This window comes from Pyxicephalus adspersus, chromosome 9, assembly GCF_032062135.1.
Source record: "Pyxicephalus adspersus chromosome 9, UCB_Pads_2.0, whole genome shotgun sequence".
Lineage (NCBI taxonomy): Eukaryota > Metazoa > Chordata > Amphibia > Anura > Pyxicephalidae > Pyxicephalus > Pyxicephalus adspersus.
The window spans coordinates 1906506-1922933 of record NC_092866.1 but is presented as its reverse complement, the minus strand read 5'-3'; the positions used below and the strand labels follow the sequence as shown (position 1 = coordinate 1922933).

Below are 16428 nucleotides of genomic sequence, written 5' to 3'. Positions count from 1 at the left end.
CCCCCCTCCCCGGTCTGCTGGGGCGCCCGCCGGGGATCTGAGCATGCAGCATCAGAGGGGCCCCTGATCACGGTGCAGTGGCCCCGGCCAGTTACATGCATGTCCAGTGGGGGCAGATTTAATTTCGATGACGGGGGGTCGTACTGCGGAGGCTGGCAGGATGGCAAGGCTCACGGGCACGGCATCTGTACGGGTCCCAAGGGGCAGGGCGAGTACAGCGGCTCCTGGTCACACGGCTTCGAGGTGCTCGGGGTCTACACCTGGCCCAGCGGGAACACCTACCAGGGCACCTGGGCGCAGGGCAAACGCCATGGCATCGGCCTGGAGAGCAAGGGCAAGTGGCTGTACCGGGGGGAATGGACCAACGGCTTCAAGGGGCGCTACGGGGTGCGGGAGTGTACGGGCACCGGGGCCAAGTATGAGGGCACCTGGACCAACGGGCTGCAGGATGGCTACGGCACCGAGACCTACTCCGATGGAGGTGAGAAAGATGCGGCAACACCGGGACATAGGGGGGGGGGGGCAGGGGTATTAGAGGGGTATGGGGGGAGGGCAGGGTTATAGTGGGGTAACAGGGGTCTGGGGGGATCACTTGAATATAGGGGGTGTCGTGTATGGGGAAGGGGGCAGTGACAGGGGTATGGGGCATCACATGGGTACAGGGAAAGGGGGGTGATGGGTATGAAGGTGGCACAGGAGTATAGTGGGGTAACGGGTTTAGGGTGGTGATGTGTGTATGGGGAAGAGGGGCAATGACGGGTATGGGGGAGGGCAGGGGTATGCAGGTGTCATATGGGTATATTGGGGTAACAGGGGTCTGGGGAGGGGGGGAATCACATGAATATAGGGGGACATTTGTATGGAGAAGAGGGGCAGTGACAGGGGTATGGGGAAAAGGGGGTGAGGGGTATGGGGTTGTCCTATAGCTTTGGTGGAATCACAGGTGTAGGGGAGAAATTGAAGGGGGGTTGACAAGAGGAAGCAGGAGTCTGGTGGTGGGGGGGTGATAGGGGTACAGAGGACTAATTTATTATTGGGGTGTCATAGGATCATGTGGGATAGCAGAGGTATAGGGGTTGGGGGGAGGTGTAACAGATGGGGGTAGAAGGGGTATCAGGGAGGGGGTCAGGCTTTGGTAGCATAGAGGAAGGAGGAATGGTCCAGGGTGACAGGGGCAAAGGGATAGTGGGTAGGAATATGTGGAATGACAGGGGTAGGGGTAAGTAAAGGTATAAGGAGGGTGGCTAGGATTTGGTGGAAGATATAAGGAGATAATAGGGTTTAGATTTGGGTATGGGTGGCAGGAGGATGGTGGAGGTATGGAGGAGGGTGACAGTATGCTGGGTACATGGGACAGATGACACTGCTTAAAAAGGATTGCACTGTGCTGGGGCATGGGGGTGGATGGCAGTGTTGGGGCATGGGGGAGGATGGCAGTGTTGGGGCATGGGGGAGGATGGCAGTGTTGGGGCATGGGGGAGGATGGTAGTGACGGGGCACGGGGGAGGATGGCAGTGTTGGGGCATGGGGGAGGATGGTAGTGACGGGGCACGGGGGAGGATGGCAGGGGGTGTTGGGCCTGGAGGAGTCTGGCATTGTTCTGTAGCAGGGTGCAGGGAGGCAGAGATCAGGGTGACAGGGCCTGAGGTAGATTGGTATGCCAGGTGTCTCGGGGTTTGGGGTGATGTGTGGCAGTAATACCAGCTCTGCCTGGCATGGAATAGGAGTTGATTTACATGTTGGGCCTATGTTTGCACAAGTTCCCCTTATTCTGCATGATATGAAGGTTGGCACACGAGGCAGAGAACAGCTCACAACATTCGTTGCTACAAATTCTGCCCCAATTTCATTTATTGCCCCTCATTGGTAGAATATTGATCCTATGCCAATTCTTATTTCTACACTTGCTGTTCTTGCTGCCATCTGTGGGGTAAATGGCCAAGCATTGCTGGCATCATCTAAGCTGGCACCAGGTGCCTATTCAACAAATGTTACTGATGTCAGATATTGATGCAGATTTCAGATTGTATTACTAGCAATGTAAATTGTTGATGTGTCAATGCACCGGGACAAGCATGGCGTCCCAGGGTGGATGGCCAAAAAAATGAAAACCCTAAATAAAAAAAAAAAACAACCCCCACCCTTTGCACACAATGTGCGCTCCCTTTGGGCTCCATGCACAGCTCCACTGCAGCCAATAGGATATTTTCCTTTTTTTCCCATTTGACTGCAGTAAATGGAAATGGGATTGGTTGCTGGGGTTGCTGCACTTTGAACCCGGTTGCTGCACTTTACACTTTTCCATGAAATGATTTGGATTGGTAAATTTAAAGCTGCAAAATATAATAAATCACCTGCAGATTTTATAACACCTGGGGGGGGGGGGGGGGCTATGATGATCTCTTCAAGTCATCAGTTCAGTGTCCTGAAAACTGTGCACTGGTGAAATGATTCACTTTTCAATGAGTGTGAATATTGCTGGTGGATCCAAGCTGCTGACTCGGGAGTTGCAATTTTGTAGCTGCATGCATTGGAGGATTTTTGTAGATTTGATGCTGAGATCATTATTGGTTGCTCTGCATTCCCCCGGCATTCAAGGCCATGCTGGCATTTGTAGTTCCCCAACCAACAGGTTCCTAAGGCCTCGGCTGAGGTTGGGCCTTGCATGCGAGGTTGCAATAAACGTTTTCCTCCTGAGACTTGTAATTGCCATAGAGCAGCCTCCTTCCTCGTCTCCTCTCCCAGATTAAAAGCCTCTCTAATGCTCCTGGCGTATCTGATACCTTCAGCCTCACCGCAGTTACTGGTGATTGGCCACTTTGTGCTACTTACCTGCGGGTGACCAGGCCACCCAGATTCATATATTTAAATTGCGCTTCAGTGCTGCCAGACTATATCTCTTATGAACCAATGCATTGGGTTCCCAGCTCCGCCCACTTACCCTGAGCATTCCATTTACATTAAAGTAGCTGCAAGCTTTACCATCATAACATTATTTAGAAGCAGATTTCAGCAAAATAACCTCCGGTGATCCTGACATGAGAGTTCTTGTTCGGACACTTCCTGTTGTGGGATGACAACTGGCTTCTAATAGGCTAATAGGTTGTCACATGAGCCTGCGGTGGGGAGAAATATCGAAAAATGAAAACTGTACGGGCAAAGATTTTGGTAAGAAGAATGCAGCAGCAGTAATGAGACTCTGGAAGGTGTGAGGAAAGTGCGGGGTATAGCTAGGGAGGGCTGTGAGCAATATTCAGCGTTGCTGCGCCGGTCCTATTGTGTTGCATTAGGGAGGCAGAAAATTGGGATTTTGGTTTATTTATAAGATACAAATTACTGGTAATTATTACTCTTCATTATTTTTTCACTGGTCTGGCTAAAATATCCCGCCATCAACTTCACTGGGTCAGAAGCCAATTAAATCCAAGGTTTATTCTGCTTATAATTTGCCTTCTCCCCCCCCCCCCCCTCCAAGCCATTAATGTGGTACAAAAACTTTTCATTGCATTACCTTATTCACTGGGTCTCTGTGCTTCTCTGTGCAATGCAGGCACCATGTGACTGGTGGGAGGGGCCAATATGGTCCCCAGGAGTTATGCAAATATCACAATGCCTCATTGGGTGGGCGGTGCCAGGCAGGCTTTATGGCATGTGATGCTGAGCCTCTGTGATTGAAAGAACTGGAATCCAATGAGTGAAAGGGGCGGAGCCAGGGAAAGTGGGGCTGGGGAAGGAGGCGGTTTTCTGACTTGCTGCAGTTTCTAATGCACATTGTGAGAACTCACAGTGTGCATTAAAATCAGAGTAAGCCATCAGTGCAGGAAAGGAGTCGGTACAACTGGGCCAGACAAAGGAAACGGTGGAGGGCAGATGAAAAAGGCAGAGAATAATAAATTCTGTAATATTTTTATTGCTATTTACTTCTTGTCCCAGATACACTACAGGAAGTGAGGGAAATTCTCTTCAATCTTATCAGTTGTCACCGATATCGCCTTCTATTTCTGGTCCAGCATCAGCTTCCATATTTGCATCCCTTTCACTTCCAGGCACCCCGGCTGGTTTTGGGTCCAGGAAACCGGTTCTTGCTGCAGGCCCACAGTGCTCAGGCTGATCGTCTTGGAGAATAGCGTGTCCTCGGGCGTCCAGCAAGCGGGGGGTTATAAATCATGGCTGTAATGGACCCCGCGTCCCCCTTGTAAATCACAGCTAATATATAGGGGCAGCCATCAGCTTCCTGTTCTAATCCTCCGGCCAAATGGATGACCTCAAGTGGACCTGTCATTACCTCTGCCTCTCTCTATGAATAAATCTCTAACAGGTCCAGCATATATCATTATTGAGCCATCCCCGAGCTCCAGTCAGTGACTTTCCCTGGTCTGAGATGATGTCATTAGTCTGCTGCAGGCAGGAGAAAGCATTTCCTTTTCTCCAATAATTAGGTTATTGACACTTTGGGCCTGATTTATGAAAGCTCCCCAAGGCTGGAAAGAATACACTTTCAGAAGTGAAGCCGGGTAATCCAGAAAACATGGAATGGATTTTTAAAAATCATTTGTTATTTGCTAGCAAACATTTTGAATCCTGGACAAGATCCATTCCAGGTTTGATGGATCACCCAGCTTCACTGATGAAAGTGTATATTCTTTAGCCTTGGAGAGCTTTCATAAATCAGGGCCAGTGTAGCAAATCATGATTAATATTATTATTATAATTAATAAACAGGATTTTTATAGCACCAACATATTACACAGCGCTGTACATTAAATAGGGTTGGAAATGGAGGAGGAGATTGCAACATTGTAACTTTGTATCGGGTCACAAGGTGAAAGGGTCCATCAGGGGCTGATCTGTGTCAGGGATTTGTCAGTCCAGGAAGTAATTGGTGACCCTGGATGATGCCGGCACAAAGATGGCTCTGTCCTGCTGGAGGAAAGGGTCAGGTGATAAATTGAAGGGCTGCAGTGATGCATTACATGAAGAATGCGATGACAGGTTGGATTTAAAATGAACCCCCTCAGCTCCAGGTCATCATGAGTTCTCTATGCTCACCCCAGATGGGGAAGGAGAGGTGAGTTTGTGCAGCTGGGGGGGGGGGGTCAACCTTTCTTATTTTCTTGTGGCTGCTTCTCATTCTCTGGACCAATTAAAATGCAATAAACAAGGCATGGCATTGCACATTATTTTCCATGCACTGTGATGGTGCCCCTGGAATGGCTCTGTAGCTTTGTGCCACATTGCATTCCATGGGCTTTCTCTTATCATGCCACCCATTGCACACTGATAGGGTCTGACAATGCACATGCATTATAGCGCAGCACAACACGCATACTGTGCGCATGCAATGCTGCATGGGGACATTTGTGGATAACTGAAGATTTGCTGCATTCTAATACCAAAATAACTGGCTGCCTGAATGCAGCACAATCTCAAATCATGAATGTCCAGGCGCCTTAGGCTGCACCTCGCATTGACCCATGTTTATAACGCCACCATTGCCATCAGTAGGCACTTTAATGCATTCAATGCATCAAACCTTAATTTTTTTGGGCAATGCAATGCAGTGCTACTTAAAACAATGGCTGCCGGTGTGCAGGTAATACACCGAGGTCCTCCTGTAACCGCCTTACACCTGCCTGAGCAGATCTGAATAGGGAGAAAAAAACACTCCAATGGTGCAACAGAAGCTTCATCTCCCTGACCCCCCAGCACCATTTACTAGTTAGGGACACCAAACAATTCTCCTCCTGAAATATTAGCTTCGTATCTATTGTTTATGCTCAAATCTGAGCTAAATCCAATTACTAAAACCTTTAGGAATCATCTCATTACAATATATTGTTGCATCTGCAGCTTTCATTTTATAAATCCCAGATGATTCTGCTTTAAAGGTCCTGGTCCATGCGGTGACAACGCTCTCCCCCTGCCTTCCAATTGTGCTCCTCCGTTGTCACCCCATCACATGACCATTTCAGCACGCATTAGTCAGACATGGTCCAGTGTTGTCACCATCAGGAAACTTTTGAACAATATTGTCCTTTTGAGATGATTGATTACAACTTGGAAATGGCTGACATCTGTTGTAATGACGTTGTTGGCACACAGACGCAAGGTGTCGATTGGTTGTTGTGTCATTGCTTTTTTACGTTTTGTATTATTGTGTATAATCACCTGTGTTGTATTCCATATTTTATTATTTGGGGCAGCGTGATTAGAATAAAAAGGCAATGCTGCTTGGTGACCCCACATATGGGCAATCGGGGGATGCCATTCTGGTTTTTGCACCAGGGTGGGTATCCAGCAGTCTTGCAGTAATGGGATTTTTCTCCGGGCCTCTGGTCGGAAACGCGTCAGTCTCTGGGGAGAAAGTAGCGCAGTGTTTCAGCAGCTCACCTCTCGGATCATGGGATTGATCGGCGTGCTGATTAATTTATGGTGGTGGGGGATGGACTTCGCAGGTCACAGTCTTCATCAATACAGGGGGCCACTATTCCCTGGAGAGCCCCAGCAAAGCTTTGCCATCCTGCAATATGGTGCAGCCAATGTGCCTTCCCCAGCACTCTCTGCAGGGGGGGACAAAATGCCACAGGGCCATCAGATGCTGCGTGCAGGGCCACAGCTAGCAAGAGAACCGAGCAATGTACAATGCTGAAAAATCAATGAGCAATGGCTGGAGAGTTGCAAGTTCCTTATTAGCAGACAACACCCCCCCCCCCCCCCCCATTCCTCTTCCCCTCCCTGCGAGGAAAATGTCAGCGTAATAACCAACAGCAAGTCTTATTTGCTGGATTCCCCTAAGAGAGCAATATTTATGCAGCTCAGCTCTGCAATGCCTTCATCACTACCGAGAGGCCTGCCTGATAGAAACCAACCTGAGCCGACCCAAATCTACAGAATGAGAGAGATGGAGAGAAATGTTTATTATCAGTAATTAATAGGGGAGGGATCTCCCTGTATAGGGATCGGTGATAAAACATTCGTGTGATTGGCCATTTTAATGAGGAATTAAAATGTTTAAGCCCAGAGGTCATATCACAATATAGTATACATCCCAATTTAATTATTTTACTATTTGTGTGCAGTACAATTCAGGCTCTTTTCAGTGCCAGGTGGCTCGGGGTGCCTCCTGTGCTGCGGTGGCTCTGGGTGCCTCCTGTGGCAGGGTGGTTCGGGGTGCCCCCTGTGGCGGTGTGGTTCGGGGTGCCTCCTGTGGCGGGGTGGTTCGGGGTGCCTCCTGTGACAGGGTGGCTCATGGCGCCTCCTGTGGTGGGCTGGCTCATGGAGCTTCCTGTGGCGGGGTGGCTCGGGGTGCCCCCTGTGGCGGAGTGGCTCATGGAGCCTCCTGTGGCGGGGTGGCTCGGGGTGCCTCCTGTGGCGGTGTGGTTCGTGGTGCCTCCTGTGGCGGGGTGGTTCGGGGTGCCTCCTGTGACGGGGTGGTTTGGGGTGCCTCCTGTGGCGGGGTGACTCTGGGTGCCTCCTGTGGCGGGGTGGTTCGGGATGCCTCCTGTGGTGGGGTGGCTCATGGCGCCTCCTGTGGTGGGGTGGATCGGGGTGCCTCCTATTGCGGGGTGGCTCGGGGTGCCTCCTGTGGTGTCCTCTGAATGGGGAACATTCCATCCATGGAACAGAAAATACTTTGCTGGAGAAAATGCTGTTTTAGGTTCCTTCCGGTGCTTCTGACCCCAAAGCTTACACACTTGATCATGTGATCGCTGTAAAGAAGTATGATTGGCTAGGATTTTAGGTTGAGAGTCCTAGCCAATCATCAGGCTGTGCCCTCCATATTTATTAGAATGCTGTCCCTGATGTTGCACACCTTTTGGTCATCTTGTGTATCGTCCTCTGATCATCACATCGCCCGGTTTGGCTCTCCATCCCCCGGCGTGCGCTCATTATCACAAGCTCGTCTCTTTTATCTCTCAGTTTGTCTTGAGGTCAAAGACTCACAGTCGGAAGTCACCGGAGACTTAATGGTGAACATTAGTGCAGATCCTATTGTGAAATATCAATGTCTATTACCGCAAATCCAATTGTGTCGTCACATGGAAACGCTCAGCATCGGGGTGAATATGTTTCCAATTACCGCTAAATGGAGAAACGTCGTGACCGGTGGGCAGAGACCAGAGCCACCAAACTGGGGGGGGGGGGTCACAGCTCTGACCAATGAATGGTCATCCCAATAATCTGCTGGATTTTGGGGCTCCAGAGCCATCTGTAAAGTCCTTCCTTCCATGTCAGTATCTGGGCCCCCTTTACCCATCCTCGCCACCCCAAGAAGTCACATTGGATTTCAAGTCATTTTTTTTTTCTTGGCCGCAGTACCCAGTGGCCCCCGGGGTATTTTATAATCAATTGCACCGTACCAATTTTTAGGGTCATGGAGCTCCCAATCACCAACACTTAAACATTTATTAGTGGGGTGCAGCTGCTGCTTACACCCCAAAGAATGACAAATGTTTGTTTCCGTGGTGTGTTGATTCATTGCACCCTGGAAGGTTTGGTTGGCGGCGCTGCGTTGTGCCCGCTGCTCCAGGTGCTTCTATGAAATGTTATTAATGATCACATCTGGAGTGTTGCAGTTTAAGTTGCACGTTGGTGTTGCAGCATTAGATATGCAGCAGCCATCCCATGCCACCACCTGGGTATATTTGGAATTAAATGGCATGGAGATTGCAATTGGGCACCAGGGAAGATGGCATTTGTAACTTGTATTCTTGACTTTGGTTTGGGGGTGTTGTTGTCCTGATTATAAAAAAACAATATCCACCGCCAGCATTGGCCTTGGCCAATCAGAGAAGGGGATGCCAGGAGAGATGGGCCGATCTGCACTTTGCCCGGAGCAGATGGGAACATTAGAATGCCCACCAAGTGATGAGGGGTAGATGCAGGTCTTGGGCTATGGACCAGCTGGCACCATGTTGTCCATGGACCTACAGGGCTCTCTTATTCCTCCCATTGTATGATGATGATCCAACACCTTTTCCAAGCATTGGCATCCAGGGGCCCGGCCCTAATTCTCCATTTTTTGATATGACATCATATTCACCATCAGCAAGGACTTCAGAGGTCCCTGACATCCGGTCCATCATCTCCATCTCTTCTCCACCAGCCACTGATATGGCAACCTGGAGTTTGTTCCTTAAAGAGAACCTGTCAGGTCCCAGCCAAGACTCCCATCCAATCCTCCGTATCCGGACCTCTTGAAGTTTAATCTACTTATATGCTTTCTCTGATTCCTCCGATCAATCAGAACAATCTCATTATTTGCAGTCAGAATATCAATCTAAGACTTGGCAAGGTCTGAAGGTAAAGAAGGACTCTGCTTGTTCTGTCTGTATCCATGGCTCAATGATAAAGATTCACAGCTGTGTCTGTGGAATGCTGCAGCTTTGTGCTCACCTGACAACTCCACCTCCAAAAAGGAAAGAAATCAATGTTGTACAGTGCTGGCCCAGCTGCTGCAATCTCTGCCCGGCCTTGCAGGACTCCATGGCATTGGGTGATGTTGGAGATTCATCATTTTGGTGATTTGGTAATCTTCCATAGCCCACCCCCGGGAAGGTTATTCATCGTCCAGATGTTTTCACACCCCTGCAGAAATATCCTGGCGCATTCTGTAGTCGCTGTGTGGGCTGCGGTGACGCTCTCTGGCTTCAGAATGATGCAAAATAACCGGTGGGTTTGTATTTCAGCGACAGAACCAGAATTTGGGTTTTTGGTGTGGACGGCACCTGAGCAGGTGTTGCGCCGTTTGGGGTTATCATTTGAGGTGATTTCCCTCTTCCGTTTTATTGTAGTATGCAACACAAGAAGTGAGACTACTGCACGCATCTTATTATTGCAAAAGCTGCCTATAGCGACCCAATCAAATGTACAATATATATAATTTCATTAAAGAGGACCTGTCATCAGGACCTGTGTATCAGTCCCAGGTACTTCTCACCTATCACATGACTCCGCCTGCAATGCCTTTATTGCTTTCCCCTCCAGACAAATCCCTGACACAGACCAGCCTCTGCTGCAGCCTCCAGATGGTCCCATGTATTGACCTATAGCCCCCCCAGCACCCTCATATATAAGAAATGCTACTTATAACCCTGAAATACCTGCACTGCTTTAAGCCCCCACCGTGCTCCGTCATGTGACCCAATGCTGTGCCATTTGGTCATGTGATCTCTGCTGAAATATTTAATGAACCTGTGACCAGATACAAAGTTACAATGTTGCATTCTGATCTCTGAAAGGAGAGGAGACTGAGGAAATGCTTCCTCCTGCCTGCAGCAGACTGATGACATCATCTTGGCCTAGCTAAAGTCACTGACTGGAGCTCAGGGCTGGCTTTTTATTGATAATGTGGACATTTTCCATGCAATGATCTTGTTGCTTTATATTGTGTGGCTCTCCTGAGGTTGCTGTAACCTGTGCATGGCAGATTCTGGGGAGATATTGCGACTTAATTGGGGCAAACCTGTACAATACAAATTTTTCCTTTACAATTTTTTATTTTATATCCATACATTCTCCCAGCCGCTGACGGCGCATGCGGTCACATCTCTCTGTAATTTTCTGCAGGCCGCAGCGATTGCAAAAGGCGGCTCCATCGCCGGGGCGCTGTTGTCAGATCTGTCACAGCGGCTCCCTGATTGATGGCGCGTTGGTTGCGTTGCACCATATGCCAGTCACTCGGCTCCGCAGGGAATTTGACGCGGCTGTCACACATGGAAATCAGCCGGCAGACTGGGAATAAATAAAGTTGTGCGGCGAGGCATCTCGCATTTCCTGCGTGCGTTTTTCTGTTGGGTAAATATTCCCGCACGCTCTGTGACAACATTTAAATCAGAAATGGTTTTATGGGTGTTTTATGGCGCTTTTCATGTAAATGACTTCGGTGTTTCTCGTCGCCGACGCAGAGCGGGAAAGTTCAATATTGGAAGGGAATTCACAACTTTCATGATGGGTCTTGCTGCAGTTTGCGATTGCATTCGTTTTCCTCATTTATAACACACAAGTCTAGTCAACCCAGCAGCCCCCACCCACTACAGTCTACCTGCAGAAACTGGGAGGGGGCGGAGTCGAGACCAGTCACCCTGCACAAGAAAAGAGAGCAGCAGTGAGCGGTCTGTAATACAGGAAGTTCCTGCACAGAGGGAAAGTGCAGGATCACAGCTCAGATCTGTACACTGAATATATTTCCCGTACCCTCATTTAAATTCCTGTGGGCGTGAATCCAGTGTTGCGGAATTTGGACAAATGAACTCTCACAGGTCGGCATTCCAATTCAACACAAAATTGCTTTTCTGTGTTTTACCTAGAAGGGCGGCGGTGTCACTCCCAAGGATTGCGACGAATACAATTCTAATTTTACCCAAATTTTGCTGTTCAGATCTGTGCTGCATTAAACAGTTCCTGCACAAGGCTGGCCCAGGTCAGGTCCTCTTTCCTCATTGGCTGGGGGGGGGGGGTGAATGAATGAATGAATGTGCTTGTAGCTGAATTCATTGACAGGCGGAGGTGGGGGTGGGGATCAGACTCATGTCTGTATCACCTCCCCCTGCGCTGGGTGTCTAAGCGTTGTGTTGGCGGCTGGGTAGTAATGAAGACGGATGGCCCCATTTCGCAGTAATGCGATATATTCCTCGCATTCTCTGCATCTTTATATGGAAGTGCGCTGGGATCTGATTAACGCTGCAGGAAAATGGGAGATTGATATTCCGGGGTCACCCAATTATCCCTTATACGTATTACCAGCTCAGGTGTGGGGGGCGCAGAATGGAAGCGGCCAATCACCCCGAATCACCATCTGCGGAGTTATTTCCTTTATTTGGTGGGGGGGGGGGGTTATTCCTAATTTTTATAAGATGACAGCAGCCCCAGAATAATAACCAGACCGTGGCAGCTGGTCACATGACCACATCTCTGCTCATTTCAGTCATGTGATCTGTAGAACAGGTTCATTATATATGTCAGCAGAGATCACATGACCAAATGGCACCGCATCGGTCACATGACTGAACACCGTGGGGGCTCAAAGCAGGGCAGGTATTTAGCGCTGTTAGTAGCATTTCATATATATGAGGGTGCTGGGGGGACTACAGGTCCTCTTTACATCTCATTTCCTTCCTGTCCATCCAGTCCTGAAATTTTTCACACAGCTCAGCCCTGTCTGGCAGGTCTGCTGCAGTCGCACTTTCAAGTCTTGTCCGTGATTGGACAGTGAAAGGAGAAGCAGTGGATTTATCTGCTCACTTTTCTGTCGCTTTGCCCCTCCTCCTATCAGCATGTTTCTTGTTAGCACATGCTAAGTGATTGGCTCCTTGTGCTGCTTATGTCTCCCCTAGTCTGAGCTTTTCTGTAATGGCACCAGGTTATATTCAGAAACTTATATTTAATGAATTATGAATAAATACAACTCTTTGCCTCATTAATTATTTCCTTTTATGGTCACGAATATTCTTTATTAACAATCCGTTTTTATTATTCCGTGTGACTCTGGACGCCACCAGAACTACAACTGCCAGGAGCCCCTTACCAGTGCACGGTATATTTGGGGCTTTTGGGTGTTCACTGGGAAATCAGCGCATGCAGATATGGGGAGGGGGGGCACATGTTTGTATTTCAGAAAGCTGACAACGCTGCTTGGGAATTCAGTGCAGCACAGACAGAGTTGTCAGCTTTCCACAGGAAGTTAGGAGCCGCCAGCCAGTTACATACGAAACCGTACGCTTGGCAGTCGGCCTTTGTTCATCATTAGTCCTCTGCTTGCGCTATCTGTATGAGACTTAAACCATTACTTGCATTTCATACCCAGAAAATGCAGTAAAAGTCTTCCGAAATGACAACATTTTACATACCAATATTCTTGCTGCAGGTGACAGGTCCTCTTTACATGCTATGTAGGTAGCGATGTCCCGGGGTAATTGCAGCTCTGTGTGTAGATTTGCTGGGGTCCCTCGGGGTATCAGAGTTGCATTATGTGTGATTGCAGTGACAGATCTGTGAGATCAGCACCACGGACAGCTCAGCACTGAGGATGGGCCGCCTGAGCAACACAGCCCCAATGCAGCACAGCTCGGCGCCTTTTTCTGCCATCTAAGGAGTTTGTTTGATTGGCCGTTGAGTAGCCGGGTTGTGCCAGAGCAGTTAATGGATAATGGAGATTACATCTGGTCAGCATTTTCCCATCCCCCCTCCCCACCGCAGAGGCCGCAGCCAACAGTGACTCAAAAATCCGCTTCATTACAGAATGTTTTATATCTCAGGTGCTCTGGATGAGACGCTGCTTCGTCATGCAATGCTACCATTGTGCATCACTCGCAATATGCGTCACTTGTATCATACACGGCTTCCATTGCCAGCGTTTCCGTCATTTTCTGATTGCAGAATGCGTCCCTTCCATCATATGTATATCACTTCCATGGTACGCTATTTCCATCATGCATCACTCGCAATATGCGTGACTTGTAACATACATGGCTTCCATTGGGTGGCATTTCCATCATTTGTCGCCTGCAGCCTGCATGCCTTGCATCGTTCGTCGCTTTCATCATATGTATATCCCTTCCATGGTACGCTATTTCCATCATGTATCATTGCCATCATTCTTCGTGCATGGCTTCCAGTTGCATGCGTCAGTGATATCATACATGGCATTCCACTGGGTATCGCTTCCATCATTTGTTGCTTGCATCATGTGTTTTGTCATTCTTCGCTTGTATTGTGCATCACTCGCAGTATGCATCACTTGTGTCATACATAGCATTCCACTGGCCATCAGTCTAGTCTTGTCATTCTTCGCCTGTATCGTGCATGGCTTCCAACATGCGTCACTTGTATCATACATGGCATTCCACTGAGCATCGTTTCCATTATTTGTTGCTTGCATCATGTGTCTTGTCATTCTTCGCTTGTATTGTTCATCACTCGCAGTATGCGTCACTTGTATCATACATGGCTTCCACTGGGCAGTGTTTCCATCATGTGTTGCTTGCAATGTGCATCCCTTCCATGGTACTCTGTTTTCATCATGCATTATTGCCATCATTTGTCACGTGCAATGTGCTTCCAACATGCGTCAGTTGTATCATACATGGCATTCCACTGGGCATCGCTTCTATCATTTGTTGCTTGCATCCTGTCATCCTTCGCTTGTGTCATGTATGGCTTGCATCATGCGTCCTGTCATCCTTCGCTTGTATCGTGCATGGCTTCCAACCTGCGTCACTTGTATCATAAATGGCTTCCACTGGGCATCGTTTGTTGCTTGCAATATGCGTCTTGTCATTCTTCCCTTGTATCGTGCATGGCCATGCGTCCTTCACTGGTTGCATCGTTACTGTCATTTATCACTTTTTTGCATCAGTCTTCACTTCTTCCATGCGTCGGTTGCATTGCTCGCCTTCTTTTCCTGTTGATTCAGGATTTTATTCTGTTATGAATCAACTCTATTTGTGGACATAAGTGTCACAAATCATAGGATTGACGGGCTCATACAAAGTCATATCTGGCCCCTCCTCCTCCTCTGCTGCTCTGATCCAGAAACAAAGAGGCCCTGATGAAGCACAAAGTGTTCCACGCAGAGAGTTGGTAGGCTCCCGATATATTGGGCCTGACCAATAGAGGGCACTCATATTGTAAATCCCGGTGTTCTGGTTCACAAAGGTTCTGCTGACAACAGCACTGAAATGGTCTCCAGCAATATAACTCGGAGTCACTGTACTAATCCGGCGAATCACCCGTCCCGTGTCACGGCGCTAATTAACCATCAGCCTGTCTGTAAGACGTGCGAATGGCATCTATTCCATTGATGTCATTATGAGCGCTCCGCAGAGAGAATTCTCATCTAACAAAAAACGAGGCAATTATAATGAAAGAAGCCTCAACAAAAGCAGAATGGAAACGCGGCGCAGCGTGCACGCCGTTGTGCGCACAGGACAGAATAATACACAACTCTTCCCCAATTACAGACAAAAGAGGGAACTGTCGGGGAATTAAGCGGTGGCTCTGTCCAGCTGCTAATTCCATTGATGAGGATCCACCAAGACCTTTCTATAAAGGCGACATCGGAACCGAGCGTGAGAATAATTGCATGGTGGCCGACTTTGAAACGTTACATTTTATAAAAAAAAGCAAAAATCTCCGGTTGATCATATACATGGCAGGAAATGGAGTGAATTTTATGATGAATTCTCACCTGCTTCTGCTCTGTAGATACTGAGATGGATGCAGCTTTTTAATTAACCAAAAGAAAGACAAGAAGGCGGGACTTGTTCCTCAAGGGCTGGCTCAACACAAGCCACACCCCCATGGTATCAAAGCACACAGCCCTTTTCTTCCTATTCACTTCCCTAGGGGTAGGCGTAAGGAGGTGCAGATGTGCTGATGCATGGGGGTCCTGGACCCTCCTCAGCCAACAGGGACCTCATGTCAGTTGGGCAGTTTAGCACAGGGGCCCATTGTTGGCTACGCCCACCCCTGATTGCCCCTTGTGACCCCATCACTCAATTACAACACACTGCGACTCCTGACACCAGACATATGTAATTGGTCGGCCTATTTAAATGAATGGGTTGCATTTTACAATGCATGGATGTGACCCCGGCCTTATTTCTTTATTTCCCATTGAGCAGTGGGTGGGGCAATTTATCGCTGCCCAGTGATTGGCCCTTTCTGGGTTGCGTTGGTCACAGGGTAAAGCCGTGTCCCTTCCTGCTGATGGGAGAAGAAGAGCTTAATCGGGAAGGTGATTTGGTTTTAGGAGTTTTCAAAGCACATAATCCTCTTTGTAAGACCTGATGGGGGGTTTATCTCACCGCCAGACAAGCAGGACAGGACAGCTCTGTGTGCCCTGCTATTGGCTGCAACGATGAAGGACTACAGATCCCAGAAGAGGCTCCCAGCCATCTCCTGACAATGTAACAAATCACAAAAATATGGTAATGCCATGTCAGATTTTATTGGAATGATCCCTGGTGATCCTGCCATGAAGATCTTTGTTCTGGCACTTCCTGTTATAGGGTCACAACATTCCACTGTATTTTCCCTGAATTGATATTGATTGCTCTGATTGCAGTGCACACTGTGAGCTTCTCACAATACACATTTGAAGCTGCAGCAAGTCAGATAGAGCCCGCCCCAGACGTCCAGCATCACTTAGCCCCTCCCTCCCCAACCTGATTATGTATGGCCCCGCCTCTTTCATTTATTAGATTTCAGCTCTGTCAATCATAGAGGAGCAGATGTGGGCGTTACCTAAGTTCATCTTCATGCAAATACAGCCTGCCTAGGGCCGCCCACTCCCCTAACTGACACCCATTCAAGGCATTTTGATATTTGCATAGCTCCGCCCACAAGCCAGCTTACTGCTTACATCAGGACTGAGGCTGGGTGCCGTGATGTCTTCAGGAATCTATGTGCAGCACCCCGGATTAGACC

General features: G+C 48.6%; 1 protein-coding gene across 2 annotated transcripts in view; it reads left to right on the top strand.

Annotated features, from left to right (window-relative positions):
- The window catches only part of JPH3 (junctophilin 3), a 45316-nt gene continuing 28888 nt past the window's right edge, over nucleotides 1-16428 (top strand). For both annotated transcript variants that reach the window (XM_072421388.1, XM_072421387.1), the window contains exon 1: nucleotides 1-481. In XM_072421388.1, the coding sequence (XP_072277489.1) occupies nucleotides 100-481 (382 nt within the window). In that variant the 5' untranslated portion in view covers nucleotides 1-99. The remainder of the gene's footprint in view (nucleotides 482-16428) is intronic.